The sequence below is a fragment of the Hyperolius riggenbachi genome, chromosome 2 (genome assembly GCF_040937935.1).
Source record: "Hyperolius riggenbachi isolate aHypRig1 chromosome 2, aHypRig1.pri, whole genome shotgun sequence".
Classification (NCBI taxonomy): Eukaryota; Metazoa; Chordata; class Amphibia; order Anura; family Hyperoliidae; genus Hyperolius; species Hyperolius riggenbachi.
In genome coordinates, this window is record NC_090647.1 from 457,260,888 (window position 1) to 457,275,487 (window position 14,600).

General features: G+C 43.3%; 1 protein-coding gene across 1 annotated transcript in view; it reads right to left on the minus strand.

The window, feature by feature from the left end:
- SMG6 (SMG6 nonsense mediated mRNA decay factor) overlaps positions 1–14,600 on the minus strand; it is a 444,365-nt gene that overhangs the window by 411,147 nt on the left and 18,618 nt on the right. Inside the window, exons 2-6 of the mRNA XM_068270085.1 lie at positions 11,866–13,546; positions 7,545–7,734; positions 1,452–1,562; positions 1,260–1,366; positions 1,098–1,176 (exon numbers count right to left, since the gene is read on the minus strand). Of these exons, the coding sequence (XP_068126186.1) occupies positions 1,098–1,176; positions 1,260–1,366; positions 1,452–1,562; positions 7,545–7,734; positions 11,866–13,546 (2,168 nt within the window). The remainder of the gene's footprint in view (positions 1–1,097; positions 1,177–1,259; positions 1,367–1,451; positions 1,563–7,544; positions 7,735–11,865; positions 13,547–14,600) is intronic.

A 14,600-nucleotide genomic window follows, 5' to 3' on the forward strand; every position in this document is an offset into this window, starting at 1 on the left:
AGTTACGCCACTGCTCCTACACTGAATTTTATTACGGTCACATGACTAGGGTAACAGATAAATAGTGGGACTGCACTATTTAATAATTAATCCCTGTGCACCAAATATCTGAAACATTTAATATATACAACTGCATTCCTAAGGAAGAAGGAATAAATCCAATAATCTTTATTACAAAACCTAAGAAATAAAAATAAGGGCCTTTTCACACTACGGCTACTATAATAAGCAATTTTACCGCAACAGGCCACTAAGCTATCGAACGTCTATGCAGACTTTCATACTTAATGTGCTGCGACAGAAGTAGTTAAATCACCGCATAGCCGCTTAACAATAAGCTTCCTCAAAGGCCAAAAAAAGTGTACACTTTTTTGGCCTCTGAGGAAGCTTATTAAGCGAAACGGCTGTCAAGCCTCCAACACCCCCACTGCATACCAGATGTCTGAACTCTTGATTAAAAAGGTACCTTTTTTGCAATTTACAGTGCCTCAAAACTTTTTTCTACTATATGTGCAAGACTTGTTTAAAAGAGCACGTTATGGCAGGTACACAATCCAGTGTGGTGGCCAGTCTACCTCCTAAACACATCTAGTGCCAGCCTCTTTCTACAATTTTTTGTTCATAGCTCATTTCACTTTGGGAGAAATGTACTTATTTAAGTGTTCTCATGTATTTTAAATGTTACAATTTTTTTTGTGATCATGGTCCTTTAAAGATATTCTAAATGTACATACACCATAACACTCTACCTCCAAACCACACACACACACACACACACACACACACACACACACACACACACACACACACACACACACACACACACACACACACACACACACACACACACACACACACCTCTACTTTGTGACTGTTGCTTTAACCTCCCTAGCGGTATGGACAGAAATGTCCGTTCAAAAAAACATGCTGTGAACAGTATAAACATGCATACACATCAATACTCTCCTGCACTGTATACTAGACCCTTGCTTGACACATTTTGGCAAGTTACAGGAAAAAAAAAGTTTTTAAAATAAATTTTATCACTGTTTGCACAGAAATACTGGGGAAATTGAACGCTGGGAAGGTTAACATACCGTGTAAATAGCTAGGAGTGCCAGCTGGTTATAAGGCCGCCCGTTTTTTGGAGCAATATGCTGTGCTTTCAGGTACCAGCTGCAAAGACAGTTACAGAACATTTATTAAAAAGACCTAAATTTATTACTGAAAGAAAAACCCAAATAGGGTGCGGTGATTACCTGCGAGCCTTCCCATAGTTACAGGTGTCTGCAGCCTGCTCCCTGTAGCGGGCAATGTCACCCTGGCAAATCATGGACCGCTGTGCACTGATCAAAGCAAACTTCACCTGAGCAGGAAAAAAAAAAAAAGGCATAGCTGTGAGCTGCTCATCCAAACCAAACACTCAAATACCAATGAGACAAACTGCATACTGTTTTGCGAAGGGGCTTGCTGCGGATTGCCATTCCGTCCATGTAGTCCTCCAATTTAAACTGGTATGTTGCTTGTAGCTTCTGAAGTAAACTATCGAAAAACGCTGTCCCCTGTGGAAATGATAAAACTGAGTTTTCCATAGAGCATGAAGGAACTTGGCCATAGGTGCAAATAAGGCATTATATATTTGGTAATAATATAGGCCAATCACCTCAATTTGAAAATATTAGCTCATACAGTACAAGTGTTGACAATGTTTGTCTTGAGAGTGCTTTCATCCCGGGCCTGCGCAGCATTTTTACTACAGCCCAATGAAAGTCTATAAGGCCGTTCATGTCAATGCCGCACGGTACGACGGAAGTAACGGTTTCACAGCATCCCCTATGCAAGGACAGATCTACGTTACAGCGCGGTTCTGCGGCGGATCAGAAATCATGCAAGTCTACAGCGACACAGGGTGTTAAAAAAAAAAAATTTACACAGTGGCGTTGCAGCACGCATGCGTGGAAGCATATTTTTTGCAGTACACTTCCGTGCCCTTCTGTATTTTCAAAACAGGTAGTGAGCGCAAGCAGTGTCACTTCCTGTCTGGCTGCAAGCCAGAAGGGGATTACCGTGTACTGACACGGTAATCCCCGAAGGCATGTTTGACAGTGCACAAACGTGTGACGCAGTAATGACTCAAGAGAGCCAAGAGCTGGGAGTAGGGTAGCTAGCTGTTACAGAATAGTCCTCACCACCCAGCTCCTCCCTATGTTGCTGAAATCTCTTTGCAGCCAGCACTGCAGCTCACAGATTGTTAATTATGAGTTTCTGCTATAGTGATGCCCATATAGGCCTCAATTCACTAAAGGGTGCTAAGTGTTAGCACCCTAGTGAAGAGGCACTCAGGACGCAAAAACGTCCTCTTTACGCACTAATATGCGCGCGACCACTTTAGCGATAATGTTGCACCGATGCGCGTGAAACGCCGCACCATCCAAGCGGACGGTGCAACATTTCGTGCGCACCACTGCAACGTTATCGGCGCAGCACTAAACTTTAAGCGCGTTCAGTGAGAGCTTTAGACATACAAATTACTTAGCACCCTAGCTTGCACGTCCAAAGCTGTTAGGCATGCTAAGTATGTTAGCACGCCTTTGTAAATCGAGCCCACGGAGTTAACCTCTAACTTGTATAGGTAGGAGGTGAGCTGGGTCAGATCTGTGCCAATAGGGTAAGGTTCTTCAAACACAAACTGCGCCTGCCAGAATTAAATAGATGTCCCACAATCTTGTATGTAAATTGTTAATAAATTGTTAAGATCAATAAATTAAAATAAACAAAAACCATAAAAGTCTTTCAACCGAGTGTTCGCTTATCACAGAGCCTTATTTATCAGTCAGTATTTGTGTGACAGCGCTCCTCTTCAGATCTACAAAGTGAAACACAAAATAAAAAATCGCACATAGTGCATTACTGCAATTTCAAATGACAGAGTACACACGGCCCCAAACGTGCATATGTGATATCAGTGTGCTCCACTCGTGATAAACAATAACCCCTCCACACCAGCAGCTCACCAGATGGACACCACCTCACAATCCAGGTGGGTCTAGCGCTTAGCCTTAGAGCGGCAAACTTCAAAATCACAGCCTCCACACTGTCTTTGTTCACAATTGGATCAATCCACTTTTAATACACAGTTCCACTTGTAAAAGATAAATAAAAACATACATAGCGTAACACAGTTTTGCTAGTCAGAAAGGCCTGCGCAGTTTCAGCGCACTCACGTAAGTTTGAAGACAAAAGGCATCTCGGGCATCACAGCCCAACAGTATCTATCCCCTGCTCGCGGTGCCGGCGTCCCGATCCTCCGCTCCCCGTGGCTACTGTTTCCTCAACGTGCGCATCTCTCTCCTGCTGCCCAGTGACGTCAGCGCTTCTGGTCACGCCCTACGCGTCTCGTCCAATGGACTCATCAGGGGCTGACTTCACAGGGGCGCCGACGTCTCTTATACTATGGGCTCCTCCCCGTACGGGTGCCGTGATCGACGCTTTTCTTCCGCATTGCCATACGCCTACGTCCATCAGCTGTTATCTGGACCGCAACCTTACTGGCGCCTGGTGATGACCCAGTGGTTATTCTATGGTCCACCTACTGCCATCTTGTGGCTAGACCGCTAACTACCCTTTAATCTTCTAATACCTTTGCCATAACTTATATTTCTATATTGTAGAGTTACCATCAACCTGATTTTCTCTTTATTATGCAATCAGTGGGGAATCTTTTTACTTCGTGGGACATCCAATTTATGGTTCTAATAATTGCCATCCTTCTCATTATAAGGTATATTTAATTTTAATACTCTTGGGCTGCGATCCCATATCAGAGACTTTGCCTCATGATGGGTATTAAATATTGGCCATTTTTCATACAACCACAGTTTTCAGTGCAGTAATCTTCACCAACCTCTTTTTACAAGCTGGGGGTCCTAGTGACCTACCACTCACAGAGGGAGAATTCTGTGTGTCCTCATCCCATTTACTCTGTGCCCTTTTATTCCTCAATACCCTCTCCCCTTTGCTTAAGCTATGTGTAATGAATTTTTTCCAGTTAATAGTGTTTCAAAGAGCCACAGGATTCTCAGTGATCATTATTCATATATCATTTGTGATAAAACAGTTTAAATCAAACTCCACATTGAGTCCTCCCGGGGATAGTGATATTAAATATCCATCTACCCTCCGCCTGGGAGATGTCCCGTACTACACTTGACCCTCTCCACCTCTTTACATGTGATTCTACCCCCATAAATCTAAGTCCTGCTGGGTCTCTATTATGATGTACTTTAAAGTGATTGGACACACTATGTGTGGCGGAGGGTAGATGGATATTTAATATGGGATCACTATCCCCGGGAGGACTCAATGTGGAGTTTGATTTAAACTGTTTTATCACAAATGATATATGAATAATGATCACTGAGAATCCTGTGGCTCTTTGAAACACTATTAACTGGAAAAAATTCATTACACATAGCTTAAGCTAAGGGGAGAGGGTATTGAGGAATAAAAGGGCACAGAGTAAATGGGATGAGGACACAGAATTCTCCCTCTGTGAGTGGTAGGTCACTAGGACCCCCAGCTTGTAAACAGAGGTTGGTGAAGATTACTGCACTGAAAACTGTGGTTGTATGAAAAATGGCCAATATTTAATACCCATCATGAGGCAAAGTCTCTGATATGGGATCGCAGCCCAAGAGTATTAAAATTAAATATACCTTATAATGAGAAGGATGGCAATTATTAGAACCATAAATTGGATGTCCCACGGAGTAAAAAGATTCCCCACTGATTGCATAATAAAGAAAAAAATCAGGTTGATGGTAACTCTACAATATAGAAATATAAGTTATGGCAAAGGTATTAGAAGATTAAAGGGTAGTTAGCGGTCTAGCCACAAGATGGCAGTAGGTGGACCATAGAATAACCACTGGGTCATCACCAGGCGCCAGTAAGGTTGCGGTGCAGATAACAGCTGATGACATAGGTGTATGGCAACGCGGAGAGAAAAGTGTCGATTACGGCGTATGGCAACGCAGAAGAAAAGCGTCGATCACGGCACCCGTACGGGGAGGAGCCCATAGTATAAGAGACGTCGGCGCCCCTGTGACGTCAGCCCCTGATGAGTCCATTCGACGAAACGCATAGGGCGTGACCAGGAGCGCTGACGTCACTGGGCAGCAGGAGAGAGACGCGCACGTTGAGGAAACAGTAGCCACGGGGAGCGGAGGATCGGGACGCCGGCACCGCGAGCAGGGGATAGATACTGTTGGGCTGTGATGCCCGAGATGCCTTTTGTCTTCAAAGTTACGTGAGTGCGCTGAAACTGCACAGGCCTTTCTGACTAGCAAAACTGTGTTACGCTATGTATGTTTTTATTTATCTTTTACAAGTGGAACTGTGTATTAAAAGTGGATTGATCCAATTGTGAACAAAGACAGTGTGGAGGCTGTGATTTTGAAGTTTGCCGCTCTAAGGCTAAGCGCTAGACCCACCTGGATTGTGAGGTGGTGTCCATCTGGTGAGCTGCTGGTGTGGAGGGGTTATTGTTTATCACGAGTGGAGCACACTGATATCACATATGCACGTTTGGGGCCGTGTGAACTCTGTCATTTGAAATTGCAGTAATGCACTATGTGCAATTTTATTTTGTGTTTCACTTTGTAGATCTGAAGAGGAGCGCTGTCACACAAATACTGGCTAATAGGGTAAGGTTGCCTGCTGCTCCCTCACAGCTCCTCCCACATTATCTCATTGGGGGTATAGGGGGGGGGGGGGATCTAAACCGCTTCCTGTCCAAGAAAAGTGAACTGTTGATATACTACAGGGTGCTAACCAGCACTTGTCAGAAACAGAAACTTGATGGAAAATCTGTGTAATTACAATCAGATTATACTCTGTTCTATGCTGTAAGGTGATCAGACTTTAAACTGGATATCAGCACTTTAGGGTCAATTTGATCAAAACATTATGACAATGCAGAGGACAGAAAACTGTGCATTTCTCTCTCAACCATTAGCAGTTCTATAGCCAGACAGAAGGTCCGTACACAGACTAGACTAAACTTGGCCAAGGTAGCTGCTGAAGACCGCCTCTACTTAGTGAATCTAGTGTGTGTATACGGTGGCCCTGACACGTCAGTGAGTGGTCTGGCATACCGGATCATCTCCTCTGGACGCTACCCAATGCAATCATTTTCTCCTGCATTCCACCCATTACTTAGTGTGTCGCACATCGGCTGTCCAATGCCCTCCATAGTGCCAGAAAGTGGTCCTAGCGTGTCTGTAAAGCATCATGCACAAAATGCCGCTCAAAGCATCATGCCCCAATCCCTGCCGAGCAACATTAGTCTCAAGAGTTTAAAAGGACTGGACTATTTAACCTCCCTGGCAGTAAGGTTCGGCGCGAAAAACGACAGCTCATTGCAGTAACCCCGAGTCTGACTCGTGGTAGCTGCCAGAAACTCTATGCTGCGTGCGTTTCAAGTTACCTCGCCCGGGATCCAGATGTCGGTAGCCATTCTCCTCCCTGTCCTCTGAGGTTCTGCATCCCTCGGGTGAAATTGCAGTTTGTCGTCATGACGAGAGATGGCAATCTCACTACAGGGTTACAGTGCCACCCGAAGGATGGAGAGATAATTGCAGCACTCCCAGGAAGGTGAGTAAATGCTGGGCTGCTGCAGATCTCTGTGCAGGATGATTATTTCCAGATTTTAGGGTCAGGATGTAGGCTAAGAAATTGCACTGCTTTTAGACCCTAAAATCCAGAAATAATCATATCGCCAGGGAGGTTAAAGTGAACCCACATTCAACTGTTTATACAGCGATACTCTGGTCTAAGCCATCCACTGTACCCATTTACTGTATAAACAGCTGGACATAGGTTCTCTTTAAAGAGGAACTCCAGCCTAAACAAACACACTGTCATTAAGTTACATTAGTTATGTTAAAGTAGATAGGTAATATAATCTCTTACCCACACTGTTTTAAAAGAACAGGCAAATGTTTGATTTCATGATGGCAGCCATCTTTTTGGTTGAAAGGTGGTGACAGGGAGCAGGAGACACCGTTCCAACTGTTCTGAGCACCTCTCCCAGTTGCCAGGCAACGTGAACAACAACATAGGAAATCCCATCATGCTCTGCACAGCATCAGGGAAAAAAGCCTGGGCTTTTTTTCTTTGATGGGGTGGAGCTTAGCTAAAAATGCAGCTAAAAATGATGCTTTGGTAGGAAAAACAAAGTTCTGATGCTGTGAAACTGTTAAAGAAACACCAAGCCTTCTCAGTTCTGCTGAGTAGATTTTTAGTCCGGAGGTTCACTTTAAGAATGCCAGCAACATTGGAGCTGGAGGTTATGGATGAGTGACACACTTCAATCTGAAAAGCTTATATGTGCTCACAGGAGACATGCAAGTCTGTGAGAGACATGTTATTCAATGGAGAGGTTCGTTATATTATATATATATATGAAATATTTCGTTTGAAGATACTAACTGGTTTAACTACTCTAACGGCAATGGTTTGACAACCATATCCAAGAAAAATACCTCATCCAAAACTTGCAGTAGCTTCCTCCGAAAGTCTTCATTTTCAGATGATGTCTCCTTTAAAATCTGCCGAAACTTTTCGATGACTTGATAGAAGATATTTTTCCATAACAGCTGATCTATGTTGTGCTGGTCACAGAACTCGATGTCAGTGAGAAGGCAGTGCTCATACAGTTGAAGAAGCTCAGACCTGCAGAACAGCCGGGGGGAGGCACAGAAACTTTATGTACTGACCCATTGCTATAGTGAATACAGCTTAAAGGATTTGTTCTGTATAAGATTCAGAGGTGGCTGTCAAAACATTCGGCTACAGGGAAAGGTCATAAAACAACTACCCAAGGCAAAATGGCAATTTAGTGATTCCATAATGAGCTGATGACTGCAAAGATAAATCACTGCAGATGTGCCTGGAAATGATCTTCTGCCGGGTTTAGGATTGGGATTATCAATGAGATGCAAATATTTCCACGTTCATGCAGGATTAAGCAAATTGTATGTAAATATATGTAACCTAAAAATGGACCAATCAATTTAAACCTGGGTGGGACTTTGTCCATTTTAAGGTGCATCAATTTGCATGCAAATTTCATAATCGTACACCCTGACAAAGTCCGCACGGAGGCAGACGTAACGCGTAGATAGACGGGGTCTTGTCCCGGAGGCCTGCTGGCAACTGGCTAATTCAAGCAGTAGCGTAATGTCATGTGGCTGTGTGCGTTTGCTCCCCAGCGTGCCAGCGTACTAGTGGCCGCAACGGTAGAGCTGCATGCTGACTCCTGACTACAAGGTTGGTGCACACCGAAGACAGGTATTGGCAGTGAGATTTGGGAGACAGAGCGGTCGAGAGCCGCGGCATCCCTAAACCTGCTAATCCTGGTGGGACAATTTGAGAGACCTCTCTGACATAGCATTTCCGCACAGCAGGACTTATTCCTTGCGCCTCATCTGCCGCCATAGACAGCTACTTATCTCTCCTCTCCTCTGAAGAGACTGGATATGTACAGGTAATTGAGCAGGTTGTGAGTGAGTTTGCATTGCGTGGCTGGCTGTATGGGAGCACTCCAACTAGCAGGCAACTTTAATTGGTGGGACTATATATGTTATAGGTGTGTTTTTGTAATAAAAGGTGGATTTTAAAATTTCTTAAACTCTGAGTGGAAATCTCCTTTTTCATTTTTGCGGATTGGTAGAGATATCACTCCCTCTTATTGGGGTAACAGTGGCAATTAACTTAGCAGTTGAGATTGGCAAAGTTTATAGATTATCCCCAAATTTACAAAATCCTGCATGAATTTTGAAATATGTGCATCTCAGTGATCATCCCTAATTTAGAGCTTAATATTTGGCCGTGAAAAAAATGTCACCGTAAAAGCATGTTTTTGTAATTAAGACATGTTTCCTGTTAATGCGGATTAACCGCTTAAAGTAAGCCTGTGAGGAGAAAAACCTCCTCTAGGGGGTACTCATCTCGGGAGGGGGAAGCTGTATCCTAAAGTGGCTTCCCACATCGTCCCTCAAAGATTGCTACCACCGCTAGGACCCCTGGACACACGGAAACAAAAACATCCCAGCCACAGCGGCGTGCAGGCGCAGCAGCAGCTTCCCCTCGGGCTCCGGCAGGAATAGCCAAGCCCGATCGGGTCCACTCTACAAGAGTATAGATACAGAGGGGCCAAAAAAACTATAAAATATATTAAAAACAGTTTAAAATGGGGGTTACTGGTCGATTTAACTCCCCGCAGATGGCAGGACCCTTATGTACCGCAGCAAGTATTCAACATTTATTTCTCACACCAATAAAATCTGCAATGCATTTCGCGGGGCAGTTGCCTGCTTCCTCATGCAAGGTACAACAAGGAGCAACTGTACTGAAAAGGTGTCACAATGTGTATATCGCCTCTCCACTCTGCTGTGTAGCGCATATAGCGCGGGTTCACTCTACTGCACAGGCACAAGCCGTCTGCACCTGCGCAGTAGAACGGACTCGATCGGGCTTGGCCATTTCCGCCTATCGGAAAGCCACTACTTTGCCTGCGTGGGGCCCTCAACAAGCAGATCTTTGGGGGTCCCAACACTGGATTCCCTCTGCTGAGAAGGAAGGGGGGGGGGGGGGGAGGCTTTTTTAGGATCCAGAGGCTTCCCCCTCCTAATTTGTACCCCATGGGGGCACTTTTTTTCACTACAGGTGCTCTAAGATTTAAGCCAATTTTTAGACTTCGGCCATGCCTTTGCTTGAATTGAAAGATCTCAGGCAATTTTTTGTCAACTCAAAGCATATTTAGTCTTTTTTTCCAGGATAAATAGGGCTTTCTTTTGATACCTTTTAAATATAATATACAGTATCTGTAATGTGCTTGTGCTTATAAGAGAAAATATGCTTAAAAAAAGAAATCTGAATTTTTCAACCAAAAATATGAATATCTCAAATTGCAGCAGTAAAAACTTATTCCATAAATGTCAAAACTATATACCGGTAGATTATTTTTAGGTAAACTAAACAGAGGTGAAAATTAAGATTTTAAAGGGGAACTGAAGTAAGAGGTGTACCGTTGTTGCCATATTTATTTCCTTTTAATCAATACCAGTTGCCTGGCAGCCCTGCTGGTCTATTTCTCTGCAGCAGTATCTGAATATCACCAGAAACAAGCATGCAGCTAGTCTTGTCAGATCTGACTTTAAAGTCTGAAACACCTGATCTGCTGCATGCTTGTTCAGGGGCTATGGCTAATAGTATTAGAGGCAGAGGATCAGCAGGGCTTCCAGGCAACTGGTATTGCTTAAAAGGAAATAAACATGGCAGCCTCCATATACTTCTCTCTTCAGTTCCCCTTTAAGAGGAGGAGCTAATCAGCATTGCTCCTCATTCATTCCACGTGTCAGCTGACAAAGTGGGCAAGACTACTGCAGTAAAAATCTACTGTGCCTCAGAAACAAGCGTTCATATAAGGTCATTACATTTTACTGACCTGAACTATGTGGAAAATCACAGATTTAAAGGACCACTATCGCTAAAAATTGTAGAAATTAAAATACAGTACATGAAAACACAAAGTACATTTCTCCCAGAGTAAAATGTGCTATAAATCATGTTTCTCCTATGTAGCTGTCACTTACAGTAGGTAGTAAAAATCTAACAGAGCTTTCAGGTTTTGGACTAGCCCATCTCCTCATGGGGAATTCTCATAGTTCTCTTTATTTAAAAAGCACTTAGTGAACGGTAGTTGCTCAGTCCAACTGCCAGAAATGTGTGCAAACAGGCAGGGGAGGCCCGCTTGCATCTTTGTATAGATCCTTTCCAGGGAGTGCTTTTGTAAAAAAATAAATGCCATACTGAGAATCCACTATTGGACTAGTCAAGAACCTATTGGTTCTCTCAGATTTCTACTACCTACTGTAAGTGACAGCAACATAGGAGAAAATAAATGTATAGTTCATTTTACTCTGGGAAAAAGATACTAATTTGTATGAGTTAGCATGTATTTTAAATTTTACAGTTTGTTTTATGATAGTGGTCCTTTGAACTACCAGAGTTGTGTTCATGAATTTGCAGTAGGAGCTGGGAATGACACGCTTAAAGGACAACTGTAACAGTTTATGGAGGCTGCTATATTTATTTCCTTTTAAGCAATACCAGTTGCTGCAAATCTATTTGGCTGCAGTAGTGTCTGAATAATACCCAAAACAAGCATGAAGCTAATCTTATCAGATCTGACAATTTCAGAAACGCCTGATCTGCTGCATGCTTGTTCAGGGTCTATGGCTAAATGTATTATTAGAGGCAGAGGATCAGCAGGATAGCCAGGCAACTGATATTGTTAAAAGGAAATAAATATGGCAGTCTCCATATCCAGTCTCCCATATCCCTCTCATTACAGTTGTAAGAAGTAGGTAATATACGAGGTAGAAATGCATGTAAAGGCACAAGTGCATATGTGCGTCTCTCCATTAGAGGTGAGGTTCGAATTTGGGACCACATGGTTTGGCACTCAACCAGATGCATTTGGTTCCCTGAAGCCGACGCCCCCGACCCCCCACAGTCAGTACAAATAAAAATTCCATCATGATTGGTTAGTGCTACGTTTGTCCCCTACAACATTGCAAAGGCTGACTGAACTTTTCACCTTTATATAAACCGTGTATATCTAAAAAAAAAACACCACTATAAAAGATGGAAAGATGATTTTACAGCACAGATGAGCACATGCACAGCACTACCCACCCATACCAGTTTCATGTCTGTAGGTTGTAGTAAGGGGGCTGGGTGATGGTATTGTTATAAGGATTACAAAGAAAAAAAATAGTGCATAGAAAAATGTCATACCTAAGCAAAGCCATTTTACTCAAGCCTTCTGCACTGATGGCATCCCGGGAGAGAAGATTGCTGAGCTGGAGCTCCTGGTTATCTGCTACTCTCAACAGACGACCGAGCTCCTGCTGCTGCAGGGTCCTCACTTGCTGTTCCATTTCCTCAGCTGATAGTGGGCTCCCAGTGAATGATCCGGAACCATACTGCCCTGAGGGAGAAGGATATGCTGGATAATAAGGTCCTGGATACACACCATTGCTGGGGCTTAGAGAATATGGCACTGTGTAGCCAGCATAACCATATGGTGAACGGCTGTAGTAGTATGGATTATCAGAATTCTGGAACTTGTAGAACGGTGTCGGAGGAACAGATTGGTAACTGTCACACTGAGAAGAAGGAGCCGACTCATCATCTGTGTCCAAGAAATGAAGCTGAGGGCTTTGATTTTTCATAGCAGGCTTTTGTTCAGGATTGTTTGGGTCCCACAACCGCCGATTAGCTCCGCCTCTCCCTCTGCCACGGACAGGTTTAGCGGAAGCAATGGGAAGTGGCTTTGTGCTGCTTATTTCATGGCTTCCAGCAGAGTTGGATGAAAAATCAGTGTTAGCTGGAAGTATAAGGATGCCTCTTCCTCTGCCCTTTGGTTCAGCTGACTTTTCTCTCAGTCCTTCCTTTGCCACGTCAGTATTGCGTTTATGAGCAGATCTCTCGTTTCGCCTCCTTGTCCTGTCCTCTTCAGCGTTATGGCGTGGTACAGATTCTTTTTTCTGTTCATAATTATCTCTGCTGCTGGATCTCTTGGGCATGTCCGTTTTGGGTGAGAAGCCATTATTGGTGGATCCCTGCCTCTTTTTCGCTTGGTTTATAATTGTTAAAGGACCGTCCATCCACTCATTACAGTCTTCTTCAAAGGAGTCTGTAGAAGAAAGTGAAATTTGCTTCTTCGTCCGTATCTTTTCTTTGCGATCTCCAGACATTTTCCCTTTTTCTTGACGTCTTTTGCTCACCTCGGCTAAAACTGCCTCCTCGCTGCTGTTGTTGCTTCCAGCAGAGCTGGTGCTGCAATTTCGGGTGCGAGTTCTTCGCTTGTCTGAATGGGAATAACGTTTGGTTTGGCCAGATTTGTGCTCCTCTTTTAGTGGTTTTGTCAAACACGTTTCTTCAGTCTTGCTATCTTTCTCTCGCTCTAATCTCTTGAATTTGTCAGTTTTGGACACTCTAATCCCATCTTCTTGAGGCAGCTTATGATTTTTAGGAGTGTCCTCATGATTTACTTCATTTGCTATTTTCAGCTGTTCAGTTTTTCGCACAATATCTTCTGCACCGTCGCTAAAAGCTTCTTTTACAGTTGTCTGCAGACGTCTTCCTGGCTGGTAAATCTGTCGATCTGGTTTCTTGGCTTTCTTTGTGGTTTTGCAATCTCCCGGAAGTGGAGAAATTGGTCCACCATGCTCCAAGTCCTCCTCTTCTCGGATGTGATCTCTAGAGACAACCGATGGGCTCACTCCATTAACATGAGATTCAAAATCATTAACTTTCTCACTTTCTGGGAAGTGCTCGGAGTGGATTACTCCACTATCGGACACATCCAGTTTAGGCTTATTTCTCAGTCTGGACAGACCAGGTTTATAGATCTCAATGTCTGGACGTCTGTTATCCTTCCTCTGACGAGGTTCCTTCATCTCCTTTATAGTCCCTAAAACAAGAACATATTAAATAAATTATATTGAGTGATGTGATGAAGAATAATGTACTGCAGCATACGGTTGTACATGCAAACAATAAAAAATAACTGATACGAAATTGTCTAACCCAATCTAGATGTAAATCCTCAGTCTTTCTATAGTTCAAACAATTTCAACATCCAACTGTGAATGTTTACCTAGATTTCAAAACCTGGCACAAATAGTCCTACAAGTCTGTTGTGTGTAGGTTTCCTGCTAATGAAGGGAATACACGTTAGGGTTTGGGAAAAGATGTCTTGATAACATGACTTGACTTATTCAAATGGGCATTCTCTGCAATAGCTGCATCAAATTAACCAATTGTGTGAGTAAAGGTGCATTCCCCTATTCAACTTTGCCAGTAATAAGAAATTCAAACATTCACATCAAATACATTCTAGAATGAAATATGCAGATCCAGCATTCTGACTTAAAGGGAACCTGAACCGAGTAAAATTTTAAAAACTAACACATGATGTACCTGCATACATACCTCACTATCAGTTCCTCTCAGAAGCTCACCATTTTCTTCTAACAATGATGCCTTACAGTTCTGACAAGATTTTGTCAGAACTGAAATATATCACTTGCTGTCAGAGATATGTATATATATATCAGTTACAACTGAAAGGACAACTGATGAGCAAGGTAATGTCCATGAAAACTGACTCCAATGAATGCCTATGGATCTGTTTCCACTAACTGTTTCATTGTATGGAAAAACGGATGCATGATGCAGAAATCTGCATCAGAAAAACCGCGTTTAGTGGAAACAGGCCCATAGGCATTCATTGGAGTCAGTTTATCTGCATCCAGAATCCAACGTGTAGTGGAAACAGGCCGTAAATAGCCACATCCAGAAATCTGGATGCAGAACTACCGCAGTGGAAATAGGCCCTATGGCTCAAGTGGGTGAGATTACAGTTTAACAGTGTGCTGACCAGGAAGCGGTTATGGATGGCCATGGAGGACGCAGAATTACATTGATCACAGTGGACAAATATGACACATGAGAGGAGAAAGATC